Here is a 14,497-nt window from a genome sequence, read left to right as displayed (position 1 = left end):
ATGGTTACCCGATAATGCCACAATTCATCACCATGATCCATGGCATCAGTCCAAGAGATGGAACTATGGTTTGAGAATCATGATACATTTATCTCTTATAGCGAGATCAACTCTATGCTTTTACCAAAATAATGCGACTTTGGACGAGGGATTTAGCGACTGACCAGAAAGAAGTGTGTCATATGGTTTTTGATTTTGCTCATCGAGATGATCCGATGGAGTGACAGCATGACTTTGGGACCGTGACAGCGCATCGTGAGGCCTCGAGAAGTCGCCACTCCCATGCTGCATGTATTGTGCCAGCTTTGCCTGAGAAGATTGATACTGCCATTTTCTCCATCCTAAGGATGTGCGGTGTCGGTTTTTCCGATAGATTATGCAATTAGGCTTTTCCTTCTCTCCCTGAGGATGATTGAAAGAATTGGAGATTATTAATGATGTAAAAGCGAGCGATGCTAATGGACCGAAATGTTTGATTACAGTAAAATTCACACAAGTATGCACTTTTAAGGATGAGCCCCAGGTTTGGTTCAACTTGGAACTGGACTGAATCGGTTTGGATGGATCGCTTTGGTTCCCGGTTCTACGGCTTAGATCAGCCTAGGATCGGTTTGGTTCTTAGTTCCAAGGCCACAAACGCAGGTTTCAACCGGCGTTGAACCGGTTCTAAATCAGTTTTGCTCCCATCAAGAATTAAACCGCGGTCAACAACGTGAAAAAACAACATAACCGCTAGACCAACAAATGTTTTGTAGTTGAATGTTTCAATTTTTAGATTTTATTATAAGAATTTGGTGTTTTATCCAAATCATAAAATGGCCGGTTCCCGAGTAGAATCAAGAACCGGCCGATTCAGTTTCCAGTTCCAATTTTTTGGAACTTAAGGTAGAATTGGTTCCCAATCCACTTTGGAATCAATTGCCTCTAGTCTATAGAGCAGCCAAAATCACTCGACTATATACGTTCACCGTGTTGTGGGTTACATCAACCTCGGAATGTTGAAATCTTTATGCGAATAGATGTTACAAGGCATAATTGTGGAAATAAATATTTCTTTTTATGGCCGAGGAGGTAAATCTGATATTTGTCAGCTTAATTAACGCTGCAGATACTAAAAAACACTGTAACAATTGCTCCAAAGCTGCGTCGCAGAGGAATGAAAAATGACCTAAGTTCATGCGAATAATACATATGATCCCTCAACGTTGATTCACTGTACAAAGTCATCCCTAGATTTTTAATTTGTTTAACGTGGTCCTTGAACTTTTAGCGGAATATGTAATGTTATCCTTGAACTTTTAATTTGTTCAATGTGGTATCTGAAATTTTGGTAAATGTTTAATCTAGTCCCTAGATTATATGAAAATATACAACGTTATTCTCTCATTAATTCAACTTAACGGAATTTACTGATTTTGCTTCCAATCCGGTAAGTTTAAATAGTAAACAAAAAGATAACATTACCAGTAGATTATCTACATATGATATTCAACTCAAGTCAGGATATAATAATCCACGTCATCAAATAACATGGATAGCCATTTCTTTATGTTGAACAATTTAGCTAAATTAAAATGATTATTATATTCTAATTTGAGTTGGATATCTTACGTGGATAATCCACATGCAACTTTATTTTTGTCCAATGTTCAAACGTATCGGATTAGAAGCCAAATCAGCAATTCCATTAACTTGAATTAATCGAAGAATAACATCGAACATTTTCATATAATCCGATGTACCAAAAGTTTACAGTCCACATTGAACCAATTAAGAATTCAAGAACGACATTGTACATTGAGTCAATATTCATGGACCACTGTGCCATTTTCCCTTTTGAAATGCACAATGCATATGGGAAATGATTGCATATGCATTCTTACTTTTATTTCTATTTTTATGTTCATATTTGTTTTTGTCTTTTTCCTAAAAAAGAAGGGTTATCATCCACTCTTGAGTACCGCTGTTCTGTAACTTCACTCTTTGTAGTACTTGCTAAAATTATGCAATGGAGACAAAACGTGGGGGAGACGATCTTCATGTTTGCTCTTGCTTTCCAGCTGTTGCGTGCAAAGCGAAATCATGAATATATCCAAATCAATGCTGCATCTTTTGAAACAATACAGAACAATCTCTTATTTTTTGGGCTGAAAACTGTTATGCTGAAAGTTTCTGTTTAGATGATTAATCAATAAGAAGAAATTAGACACTAGCTGAACTCCGAACGGGATGGGTTTTACACAAACGAAAGTGTTCGTACTTGGTCCGGTGAAATCGCATTTAGTTCGTCCAAATAACATAAACACATGAACCCGTTTTAATTTTGGAAAAAGAAACGTTCGCGATCGGAATCAGAACCATTTGACTCGGGGGACTATTGTGGTTGCTCGAGAGACCATTCTCCTACCATGAGGCGTCATACTCAATTACGTGTCATCAAAATTTCTCTATATAATGTCGTAGCACATTACTATACCGAAAGAAAAGAGATTTTAGGGTATGTTTGTTTGAAGGCAAACTATTTTCGGGAAATTATTTTCTGACTTTTCGATGTTTGGAAGGCGGAAAATTAATCGATCTAAGAAAAATATATTCCTTAGACTGAAAATAGTATCCTTCTGGCAAGAAGGAAAACACTTTTCCTAAACAACCATACAATAAAAAACTAACTACCATAGCTTTTCTTGAAAATGATTTTCATGGAAAATATTTCGTTTATCATGAAGTTTTCGGCGAAATAAACGCACCCTTAATAAAGGGTTCGGATCAATTTAATTGTAATTCAACATCCGATAATCTTGGACCTCGGTAGACCACAAGGCTGATTAGCCTAATGGAGTGCAAATATCTGCATGTTTAGCATGGCCCTAATTAAGCCAAAAAGGGTTATGAAAATAGAAGAATAATGACAAAGGCAGGGCCAAGCATCAGAGAATCCACTCATGAGATCTTTCACGAGATGGTGTGTAGTTTGTCCATGTCCTTTTGCAATAAAGTTGAAAGCACAACAGAAAGAAGAATGTAGCATTCATGAAAAAAAAAAACAAGCCTCTGCTACTACTCATATTCAACTGACATGAAATTGCCTGAGACACAATTTTGCTAGAATCTGGCTCGAATCTGTAATCTTGCAGAAGCTAGTGTGACCCATTTATCACTGGACTATCACGCCCGAATGGTAAATTACCTAGCACTATGATTATCATGATTGTCCTGCAACTACGTTGTCTTTTCTCTTGGTTTGGTTTGTTTTTCGCAAAGTTGTCCCAATTCCTTTCTGGTTTTTTTCCCTGAAATGATTGATAGTACAAGATCTTGATTTATGGCCCATTCTCTTTCCCGGCACCATTTGATCAATCGAAATGAATCGGAATGAGAATTAAGATCGTTTCCGTTTGAAAGTTGAGGGGCACCACCGATTTTTTTGAAAGTTTAATTTACTAAAGAGCGATGTAATTTGCATTTTATATTTTTTGAGCCATTTTCCACATATCCACTAGGGAAAGAAGCAAAATGGACCAATTTTCTTAACAAAAGCTCGCTCTTTTCTTGCCCTATGCATGATATATTAATCAAGGAAAAACAATTGGTTACCCATAAAAGAAAAGGAAAAAAAAAACATTTGTTTGAGATGTTAATTTACATTGATTGGAATTCGATCCAATATGAGGCTATCTTTGTTTGAAGAAAAACTATTTTTAAGAAATTGTTTTCTGACATCCCGGTGTTTCGATGACGGGAAAGTTAAAATTAATCAATCTAAGGAAAAAGTTTTCCATAAACTGAAAATAACAAACTTAGATTATGGAAAAACAAAACGATTTCCCCTTCTAGCAAGAAGGAAAATATTTTCCCTAAACCACCAAACAAATAAAAATTAACCGTTTTCCTTGAAACTAATTTTCATGAAAAATATTTTTCTTTATTGTGAAGTTTTCAGTCAAATAAACATACCCTAAGTATTGCAACTCTTCTCGTCAACCCACTAATTATTAAGCGTGATTTGATGATTAATAATTTCAACTCTAACGCACTAATTCCACATTAAGCACTTTGTGCTGGTGGAAAAATCGTAATGGATGGTACAATATAAGAAACTCCGTGCACGTTTGTTTAGACTTTTTAGAAGCATATGATACATTTTTCTTTTCCACCAAAATTTAGAATCTTAATTAGATGTTAAATAATTATATGTCAACAAACGTGTCGACATTTGTAAATTGTGAAAACCTCAGATATTTCCAATAAAAATACATAAAAGTAAAGGATGAAAAAATTAAAAAAGTCATTCCGGATATATCAATAGATGATTGTAATTCAATTTTTTTTCGAAATTTATTGCCCTTTACCCAAAAAGTGGCCTAGAAGAAAATGGGAGTGCTCGGTGTTGTGTCACTCAAATGTTATGATTTCATACTTTATATGCGTTGTACAGATGTCCCTTCAACATCGCTTTTCTCAATAAATGGAAAAACAGATGGACGCGACAAGCGTGAGAGCTGCTCCAACAAGAAAAGTGCTCATCGTCTTTGGCATGTATTCCCATTTACAGTTGTCTTGGTGATTGACTGTTTGACGTGACATTTACTTTCACTTTCGATAAAAATCATTAAAAATCTTAAAATATGTTCACTGTGACAACAAAAAATCTTAAACTCTCACCTGTATAATACATTTACCATTCATCAAAGTCCAGTCAATCAGAACCGTTAAAAACCTGTCTACATTGACTCTAAAAAGCAAATAGTGTTGACATTCTGCTCACGTGACTTAAGTGAAATAAAAACGACATTATTTTGGATGAGAATTATCTAACGAAAGATTAATAGAGGGTTAATGTATCACATAGGTACAAGTTTGGGGTTTTGAATGTCACAAGAAAAATTTAACATAAATATATTAGAATGGACATAGTTTGGGAAATAAATTCATAGTCAATGTGTCACAGTAGATATAATATTTAGAGTTTGAAATTAGATTTTTATAATTGTTGAGTACATCAAATATTTAAGACCACATTAATAGCATCATTTTCTAGGTCTTCTTGATTTTTCTTTTTCTATATGGATATCCACTCGAAACAAGGACGCAATTGTTGTATGCAGTGAAATCGATCTCAATGGGTGGTGATCAAGAACACTTCTACATGGAGGAATCAGCAATTAATAATTGGTCTTGATTTGGCATTTTCATGAGATTTTTTTGCGGTTATGTGATGAAAATAATTAAATTTCGTTAAAAAAATCAGTTTTGCCACAAAAATAATTTATTACATGGATTAAAATGACCATCACTAAAATACAGAGATCAAAAGTTTAGATTGTCTCAGGACTTTTATATTATAGGCGTCACGTGTCAATAGTTGGTATTAAACAGGTAGCATTTTCCAAGGATTAATAATTTCGACTGTAACGCAGTCCAAAAAATCAGTTCAGTAATGGCATATTAAGCACTTTGTTCTAGTGTAAAAATTGCAAGATATGGTACCATATAGAAACTCCAAGCTCGCTTGTTTTTTTTTTTTGATAATCGAGGATCCGCACGTACGGCCGACAGCCAGCAGAGACTATACCTCGAGGGGAACTAGCACAGCAACCCACCGCCATGGCCCCCTACTTAAATCGCGATAGCAGTGCTAGGGAATCGATCCCAGCTCTCACGGGTAAAGACTGGGAACACCCGAACCAGCGCAGCTGCCCACGGGTGGGTTCCAAGCTCGCTTGTTTAGGCTTTCTAAAAGTAAATAATACTTTCTTATTTTGCACCACAATTTAAAACATTAATCAAATGACCCAAAAAAAATTATATACGAACCCACATGTAACATTTGTATATTTTTTTTTTGTGAAATCTTCAGATGTTTCGAATTACAAAAGAGTTAATGCCACGAAAAATTCAAAACTGGTACACATGTGATAAATTTATCATAAACTAATTTTTTGACCATGAAAAATCCCAAATTGGTACACCTATGATAAATTTACTCAAGATTAATTTTTGACCACCAAAAACCCCTTCGTTAAATTGAATTAATACCACGAAAAATCACAAACTGGTACACATGTGACAAAAGAAGGATAAAACCCCAAATCAGTTAACTGTGTTATCCAACTTAGTAATTTGATAGTAAAATTTAACGAAAACTAACGAATGATAAAATTATCATATGTGTACCAATTTGGGATTTTTGGTGATCAAAAAATTAGTTTTGGATAAATATGTCATAGGTGTATCAGTTTGGGTTTTTTGGTGGTATTAACCCATTACAAAAAATGAAAAGACATGGCTCGTAAGATATAAAAAAAGTAAAGAATAAAGAAAAAAATCATTGTAATTTAATTTTTTTTTCTCAACGTAGTTTATTTTCCTCTAATTGAAAAGTGGCCTTGGAGAAAAATTGGAGTGCTCGGGGTTGTGTCACTCAATTGCCATGATTTCATACTTTTTTAAATGCATAATTCAGATGTCCTTTCAATTTCGCCTTTCTCAAAAATGGAGAACACATGGAATCGACAAGCACGAGAGCTTGTCTAACGAGAAAAAATCCTGGCAAATTCAATAGTTAGAGTTACATAAAATAGCAGCGTTAATTCCAAAAAAAGCACAAACTTTCATTCGAGGGACAATTCTGGCCCGAATTTTTTTTTGTCTCGTAAAAAAGCACCAACTTTCATTTAAATTTCAAATTTGGCCCCCCGTTGACTTTCTGTCTGAAGTTACCCTTGTTTGAGAAAAAAAGTTATGGTGGTAAACTTGGCGAATCTCTTCCATGGCGTCTGTCGACTGACGGTGGTCTACAGCTTCAGATTACGACAAAACGACGAAGTTTGGCCAGAAAGATTCAATCTGGAGATATTTTTTACTTACCGGTGAAGTGAAGGAGACGAACAGTTTCACCGTTATTCTTCAAGCTGTGGTTCAGAATATAAGACAATGAATAATGCTTTAAATCCAGTCAGCAAGTCACGTGAATTTATTGCTAAGGTGGAATAGTCAAGTTGAAAAATCAATGGTTTTAAGTCAACAAGGGCCAGATTTGGGATTTAAGTGAAAGTTGGTGCTTTTTTACGAGACAAAAAAAAGTTTGGGCCAGAATTGTCCATCGACCTAAAGTTGATGCTTTTTCACGGGACAAAAAAAAGTTCGGGTCATAATTGTCCCTCGACCTAAAGTTGATGCTTTTTTTATGGAACAAAAAAAAGTTCAGGCCAAAATTGTCCATCGACCTAAAGTTAGTGCTTTTTTTGAAATTAACCCTAAAATAGCATCATTTCTAGGTCATCATTTCTAGCCTAAACTCTGACAAGAGCATCCATGGTCCGTCCGTTTGACATGTAAAGACAGTGGGCTCCACGGACACGTTCATTATTTTAATGTTTGGTGCCTGCACGCATTGCCTCCTCAAGTTTTCTCCCAATTTTTGTCTTCCCGAAAAAGAGGAAATATCTTTTAATTACTTTACATTGAGGGGATCCCAAGATCTAGACGATGCCCTAGATGATGCAATTTAAGGACATGCTTAGGTCTGCTAAATTTAATAGTTTTTTTTTAGATGACACTAAATTCAACGGTTAGAGTTACATAAAATAGCATCATTTTTAGGTCATCTTAATTTTTCCTTTTTCTATGCGGGTTATGCACAATTGTTGTATAAAGTGGAATTAATCTCAATGGGTGGTGGTGATTAAGCACACTTCTACTTGGAGGAATCGAAAGTTAATAGTTGGTTTGGATCTGACATTTTCATGAGATTTTGGCGTGGGAATATGATGAGAATAATTAAATTCCGTTAACAAAGATCATTTTTTGTCTCCAAAATAAATTAGCACGTGGATTAAAAAAGATCATCACTAAAATATGGAGTCCGAAAAGTGTAAAGCGTTAAGTGTCAAGTTGGTGCTGATTCGGGCAATTTTTGATAATTTTCGCGTACAAATTTAATGAAAGGATCTAAATCATCGTCGAGGGAACAATACGAAGGTTGAGGTTGCGCCGAAAGAAAGTATACGGACGGCTGAAGTTAAATTTTCTCAACACTAGGGAGATCAAAAGGGTGACATACCCAAAAGAGTGAATTATAAAAGGAGGTAATCATGGCAATAAAAGGAAAATAAAAAATTTTTGTGGCTCATGTTATGATGAGTTATAATCTGCACTGGAGATTATGATCATTGATCAAGATATGGTACACTCTTTTGTCTCTGTTCAGGTGCTTTCTTCTCAGTTCTCACCACAGCAGGTTGTATTGTCACATACAACTGTTCCACCATACCCTCACAAAGATCACTTATTAATAAATATTAAAAAAAATTAATATCACAAAAAAATTTCAAATTGATACAAATTTATCCAAAATTAATTTTTAGACCATAAAAAACCCTCAAATTAGTTTACCTATGACAAATTTACTCTCCGTTAGTTTTCATTAAATTTTAATGTTAAATTGATGAGTTGGATGACAAGTGGCAGTTGACGAATGTAACAGTTTGGGATTTTAGCTCCGTTTATCATAAGTGTACCCATTTGTGATTTTTTGTGATATTAATCCAATTTACCGAAAACTAAACAGAGGGTAAATTTGTCACAAATATTCCAGTTTTGGGTTTTTGGTAGTTAAAAAATTAGTTTGGAGTAAATTTGTCATATTCGTACCAGTTTAGAGTTTTTGGTAGTCAAAAAATTAATTTTGGGTAAATTTGTGACAGATGTATCAGTTTTGAGTTTTTCGTGGTATTAACAAAAATAAAAACAAACCCATAGAGATTGAATTAGTGACGGAGGAAAGGAAATATGTGATATGGTCAGCTTCTCACTTCTCGAATTTCAATATATGCCTTGTTTGATTGATGATATTAATTGAATGTTTGATGAATTAGGATTCATATATTTAAATTGAGTTTTTGTATTAATAAAAACCCAAAAAATAGAGAAAAAAAGATGGTCAGACTTTCATTGTAGGTTTAAGGCCACTAGGGAAATAATGAACACATGCATTAAATTATTTGTTTTGTTAAGACATAGGTTAAATTATTTACCTCCCCGATATATTGAACATATTAATGAGCACATTATCAAGAGTTTACCTACTACATTTTCGGTTTACAATTGCCTGATCATGAGAAGACATAGCAAGCTTTCCCAAGAATAACATCAGCACATGCCATTTCAATTTTCACCCATGAGACTTAACACAGTCCACAGATCCAAACTACGGTCTAAATTTGTAAATCTCGAATGTGTTGGTAACTTTAAAGGGTAATACTGCGAAAAACCCTAAACTGGTATGCTTGTGATAATTTTACCCAAAATTATTTTTTTGATCACCAAAAACTCCAAACCGGTACACCTGTGATAAATTTATCCCAAACTAATTTTTTGACCATAAAAAACACTAAACCGGTATATTTGTGACAAATTTCTCCTCCGTTAGTTTCCGTTTAATTGGATTAAAACCATGAAAAATCCCAAATAAGTATACTTGTTAAAACCCCAAACTGGTATACCTGTTAACTGCCACGTGTCATCCAACTCGGCAATTTAATAATAAAATTTAATGGAAACTAATGGAGTGTGAATTTGTCACAGGTGTACCGGTTTAGGGTTTTTAGTGGTCAAAAAATTAATTTTTGGTAAAATTATCACAAATGTACCGGTTGAAATTTTTGGTGGTATTAACCCTATCTTTGAAGAAAGTCACTCTCGAAATTGCCTCAGTGACTTTCTAAATATGTCAATAAAAGTAAATATTTCATGAAGTTCGACCAATAAGAGAACCGTGAAGATCACATCTTGATGAATTGTGATTTGGTGCTAGAAAGAATTGGTCACCATTTGATGAGTGCTTTCGATAAAGTAATTGGTCCTAGGCTTTCGTAAACCGAGTCGATCGCTCGTTCATCTGATTATGAGATTATCACGAGCGGCGTATTGCAAGAGAAAGTCTCTTTAATCGAACCCTTAATGAAAACATAAATCGACAAATTCAAACAATCTCAGCTTCAACCCCAGAGCTTCCATCAGCAAAGGAACAAATATGGATCTCACTAACATTCAACCACAAGGACAAAAGAAAATAGAACAAAGGAAAGAACAAAAACAATCTCCGCAACAAGCAGCATTTCCAAGCTCAAACCCTCTAGATAACCTCAATATTCCCATATTTACAGTATGAGAATCCCAAAAAAAAAAAAAAAAACAAAACATTCAGCAAAATATGCAGAGCACCCCATTACTCCACCTATTGGAGAGATTGGAAGGATCAAGATGGAGATGAATCTACCCTTTGAAGACACAAAATAAAAGAAAAGGAAATACAACAAATATAAAGGACAACCGGAGGATGGTCGGCAGGATGTAAAGTGCGAAGATCAGCACAATTCGTCAGGGCGCACTCTCACCGGGTGTATATAATTTCCTAAATTATACGCTTCCGGGGTATTTGCTTCTTTTGTGTAGTCAGATTTGAAAGGGTGAGAAGACTGATGAGAACGATATCATATCGGCTTTCTCATTTGCCTCTCGCTCGTTTGTTGGAATCTTGGAGCTGCAAGAAAATTTATGAATCGCATTAAAGAGCAGAAAAACAAGAAATCGTTCGATTTCGAAGAGAGACTGTTTGATTGAACATTGTGCATACCTATTCCATTCACTTCGGAAGTCCTCATGATTCTAAGTCTCTTGACAGCAGTGAGGAACATCCTATTGAGCAAACAAATATGAGCATTAGGAAACAACATTTAACAAACTCAGAACAAAAACTTGAAGTGGTACCGCGCGCTTCTTGTTTATTTAGTTTCAGTACAAGAGACGGAATCAGTCGTTTATCAGAAAAATCTAGTCCATCTTATAAATAGATAAACTATTTCCACTTCCGCTAAATCTATTCCTTGCCGGTCCTCGACTGCTAGACAGTTTACATGTTTCCTGGAAAAGTCAAATGCCAATCTACCAAGCCAGAACAAACTCAGGAAAAGACGACGAAGTCAACAAAAATTCACCATTTGGTTGAATTGATTCAAGAAAATAAAATGTGAGTTCATGACTTACCCCCAAGGAACATCTCCAATGAGCATCCAGTCTCCCTCTTTATCTTCATAAGTCAGCACAAACTCAGAACATCCATTGAGAAGCTTCGAGGACTTCTTGACCTGCCTATTTTCTTCAACCCCTAGTAATTTAAAGCCCAAACCATTACTGACCAGAATAAGAAGCAATAGCTTATCCACCTTAACGTCGACTATATGGCTTGTAGCTCGTGATAGCTTTATGATGTCATGTTTCAAATTTATTCCAAATCGTGTCAGCATTCATAATTTAGCCCCTGAGCTTAAGTTATTAATTTACTCTGAGCAGTAAGCAAGTGCCTAGTCATGCTTCCGCAAATTCCCAGGTTCAACATATTGTCTGGATTTATATCCAAGATTTCTGTGTAATTTTGTTTTCAAACCCCATCAACTTTCAGGACACAAAGTGAATAGCCCCTGCTCTACCTCTAAAACAGTAAAGATTACGTCAAGAAAAATCATGAATAGAAAAGGGTCAAAACAATTAAATGAAAGGATAAGACTTACCGGTTAAATCAACAGTTTTGGCAGGTCGGAAGAACATGTCTTCCAAAGCTTGAGCTAGAGTCTCGTAACAAGCATGAGCATTCAAGTCCACTTTCCTTCCAATGGGAATCCCATCCATGTTCACCTTCACAAACCCGATATGTTTTTGCTCTCTGCCGTCAACATCAGACTTGCCACTGGTACGCGTTTTGTCCTCCGAACCATCCTTTGACTTGCCCTTTTCATTCGGTGATATGTCGTCCTCAGCTCGAGGCGCCTTTGCGAGGTTGACCAGACTGTTCATCCTGTATGCCCTGATAGGTGGCCATCCCACAACCTGACTGCACCCATCAACCGAGTCACAGCATGTATCAGATTGAGGATCATAGAGACAGAGTAATGACATTGCAAAGCTGAAATGGAGATTAGCTTAGGTAGCACGTAGTAGAATCAGTTGTGACTCCACAGGGTACCCAAGTCAGAATCTGCCTTCATGGGAGATTCAAAGAGAGACAACCGGAAATGTCGCCACAGTCGTGTACACTAAATATGAAGCAAACCATGATATAGCCGACAACTATGACATAGGAGGTGGGACGAGGTGTCGGGTTCAAACCTCCATACCAACATGTGTTTAGATTTTTTTTTTTTCCTTTTTCCCTAGTTACAATACCAACTGAATACACATGATTATTATGCAGATATGGAATCATATCCCCACAAACAAATCTTTTAAAAGGGCAATTACAGCATAGATTATATGCTGAGAATTGAACACCAACTCCCTTAGCAACATAACTTTTTCTGTTAATTATTAATCTGCAGTTTCTTTATATTTTTTACCAGGGAAAACAAACGGACTAGTCATAGCAGAAATATGGGAAAATATAAAAGCAAAACTATAGGAAGATTAGGCACAGACAATGGACAAGCTCGCCAAAGGAAGAACATACCCATATAGGAAAACTTAAAAACGAGTCCAAAAACTACACTAAAAAGGGATACCAAACTTTGCCAAGATAAGCAAGGCTCTGTACCTGACTACCCGGTGAAGAACATTATTGTATTGACTAATTAACACTAACGCAGACATTCGACATGCATGGTGCCTATATTACTTTGCTTCATGAACTCTCTCCAAGTCCAATCCCATGCTTTTCTCCCCGTAACAACCAGAGGATGGCCTAGCAATCCATGACTGATCACATTCGATCTCTTTTCGCACCATTTCCTCCACGACCGGACTCCAAAACCGAACATCCGGTATAAAGAAACTAAAGCTCTGACCTTCCAGAAGTGGGGGATCCGCCGCCAGGTTCCTGCGAGACGGCCTCGTCGGCGGCCCTCTTGGTCCCTACCGAGGACGGGAAGTCGCGGGCCGTCAAGATCCTGCCGCGCTTGGCTCCGGCGCGCTCGCCGCCGCCGCCGCCGCCCACGCTGAGCCCGAGGCCCAGCTCGAGCTCCGCCTCCTCTCCCGCCGTGTCGAGCTTCGGCGCCGCCGAGTCGCGGCCACGAGCAGGTGGGGGTTCCATGAGTAAATGACACAAACGCTCACACAAACACAAGCAGAGATGACAAGAGAGAGGTAGAGAGAGAGAGAGAGAGAGAGAGAGAGCGTTTGCTTGAAGGGGAGAGAGATCTCCTTGTTGGGTTGGCGTTTTTGAGGGAAGCTGGGAAAGCGGGAGGAGGAGTTGGTGAGTGGAGTAGAGAGAGAGAGAGGGAGAGAAGCGTTTGGTAATGATGATGGTGAAGAAGGAGGAGGAGGAGATGGTGATGATGGTGTTTTGGGGATGGTGGGGCCACTGTGTCTGGCTAGTGCGCTCAGCACTCCCCCCCAACTTTGATGTCTCTCCCTCCCTCCCTCTCTCTCTCTCTCCTTCTCTCTCTCTATCTCCAGACAGTTATGATGCTCATAGTCATCATCATCTCCATTGCATGCATTTTGCATTCCCCTCTCTCTCTCTCTCTCTCTCTCTCTCTCTCTCCCTCACTTGCTTCCTTTTTTTTCTCTTTTCTTTCCCCCTTCCCCTCTTTTCTTTCTGAAGGGTGGAAAAGAATGGGAAAGGAGAGAAAATTGGAGTTGCATTTTCTTTCCCCTTTTCCTTTTTCTAGTCCTCCCTTTATTCATTTTCTCTCTTTTTGTGCCCATTGTTCCCCCTCGGGCCTCAAGCTTGGGGAAATTCTTGGGGTTTTGGTCTTTGCAAGTTGGAAAAGGATTTCACTCTCCGTGTTCAACTTTTTATGATTTTGTGTTGGGTTTGGGTAACAAGTCTTGAATTCTTTTGACATGTGTTGTCTAAAGTAAGATCCTCGGTGTAAATTAGTCAAAGATATTCGAGAACTTGCTTTAATTCTATTTGCGTATTATTCAAGTTTTGATTTGATCGATCATCTGGGTATGAGCGACTTAATTTGAGTCTTGAACTTGAAAGTACTCTACTTTAAGTAGACAAGAGTCTTATCAAGTCGTATTTACTTGTTTGAATGCATGCAGACAATTATAAACTACTTGAAGAGCATCCTCCATGTTCTATTTTATTTTACGAATTCAAGTTTCACTCAAGCTTTGACTGCAGCTTGACCCAGCGTACGCGCAATTTACGTTAGATTGGGCTAGTGATGCCGTTAAAAGGTTTCAAATGATAAATAATTTTCTCGTATTTTTCTTTTGTTTGACAATTGAATAACTACGATGGTGGAGAGTAGTGCAGAGTGATGGTTAATGGTGGTTTTCACTTTTAAGTGCTGAATGATGAAAATAGTCCCTGAATTTATACGATATTAATTCAAGATAATATCATGACCTAGACTTTGAGGTAATTCTGGTCAAGATATCCAAAGACAACTCCCTTTTATAAAGTTAGTAATAGACCCTAACGCACGCAATTTACACCAGATGGGTTTGGTGGCTCCAATTAAAGTTTTCAAATAATGAACCATTCCCTCGT

At 37.0% G+C, this 14,497-nt stretch overlaps 1 protein-coding gene across 1 annotated transcript; it reads right to left on the bottom strand.

Annotated features, from left to right (window-relative positions):
• Nucleotides 1-9,997: 9,997 nt before the first annotated feature.
• LOC115693425 (auxin-responsive protein IAA13) lies at nt 9,998-13,270 on the bottom strand. Its single transcript, XM_030620413.2, has 5 exons — nt 12,837-13,270; nt 11,571-11,890; nt 11,047-11,167; nt 10,637-10,698; nt 9,998-10,543 (listed from the first exon to the last, which is right to left on the bottom strand). Exons 1-5 carry the CDS (start codon nt 13,079-13,081, stop codon nt 10,494-10,496), a joined length of 798 nt encoding a protein of 265 aa, XP_030476273.1. The 5' UTR covers nt 13,082-13,270; the 3' UTR covers nt 9,998-10,493.
• Nucleotides 13,271-14,497: the final 1,227 nt, after the last annotated feature.

The sequence above is a fragment of the Syzygium oleosum genome, unplaced genomic scaffold (genome assembly GCF_021117445.2).
Source record: "Syzygium oleosum isolate NSW1041296 unplaced genomic scaffold, Sole_v2.1 Sole_v2.01, whole genome shotgun sequence".
NCBI lineage: Eukaryota > Viridiplantae > Streptophyta > Magnoliopsida > Myrtales > Myrtaceae > Syzygium > Syzygium oleosum.
This window is presented reverse-complemented; position numbering and strand designations above follow the sequence as displayed.

Coding starts and splice junctions, on each gene's coding strand:
- LOC115693425 (XM_030620413.2), bottom strand. CDS start 13,081: ATGGAACCCCCACCTGCTCGTGGCCGCGACTCGGCGGCGCCGAAGCTC. Junction 11,168..11,570: donor CAAAACTGTTGATTTAACCG/GTAAGTCTTATC, acceptor TTAAATTACTAG/GGGTTGAAGAAAATAGGCAG. Junction 10,699..11,046: donor ATTGGAGATGTTCCTTGGGG/GTAAGTCATGAA, acceptor TTTGCTCAATAG/GATGTTCCTCACTGCTGTCA.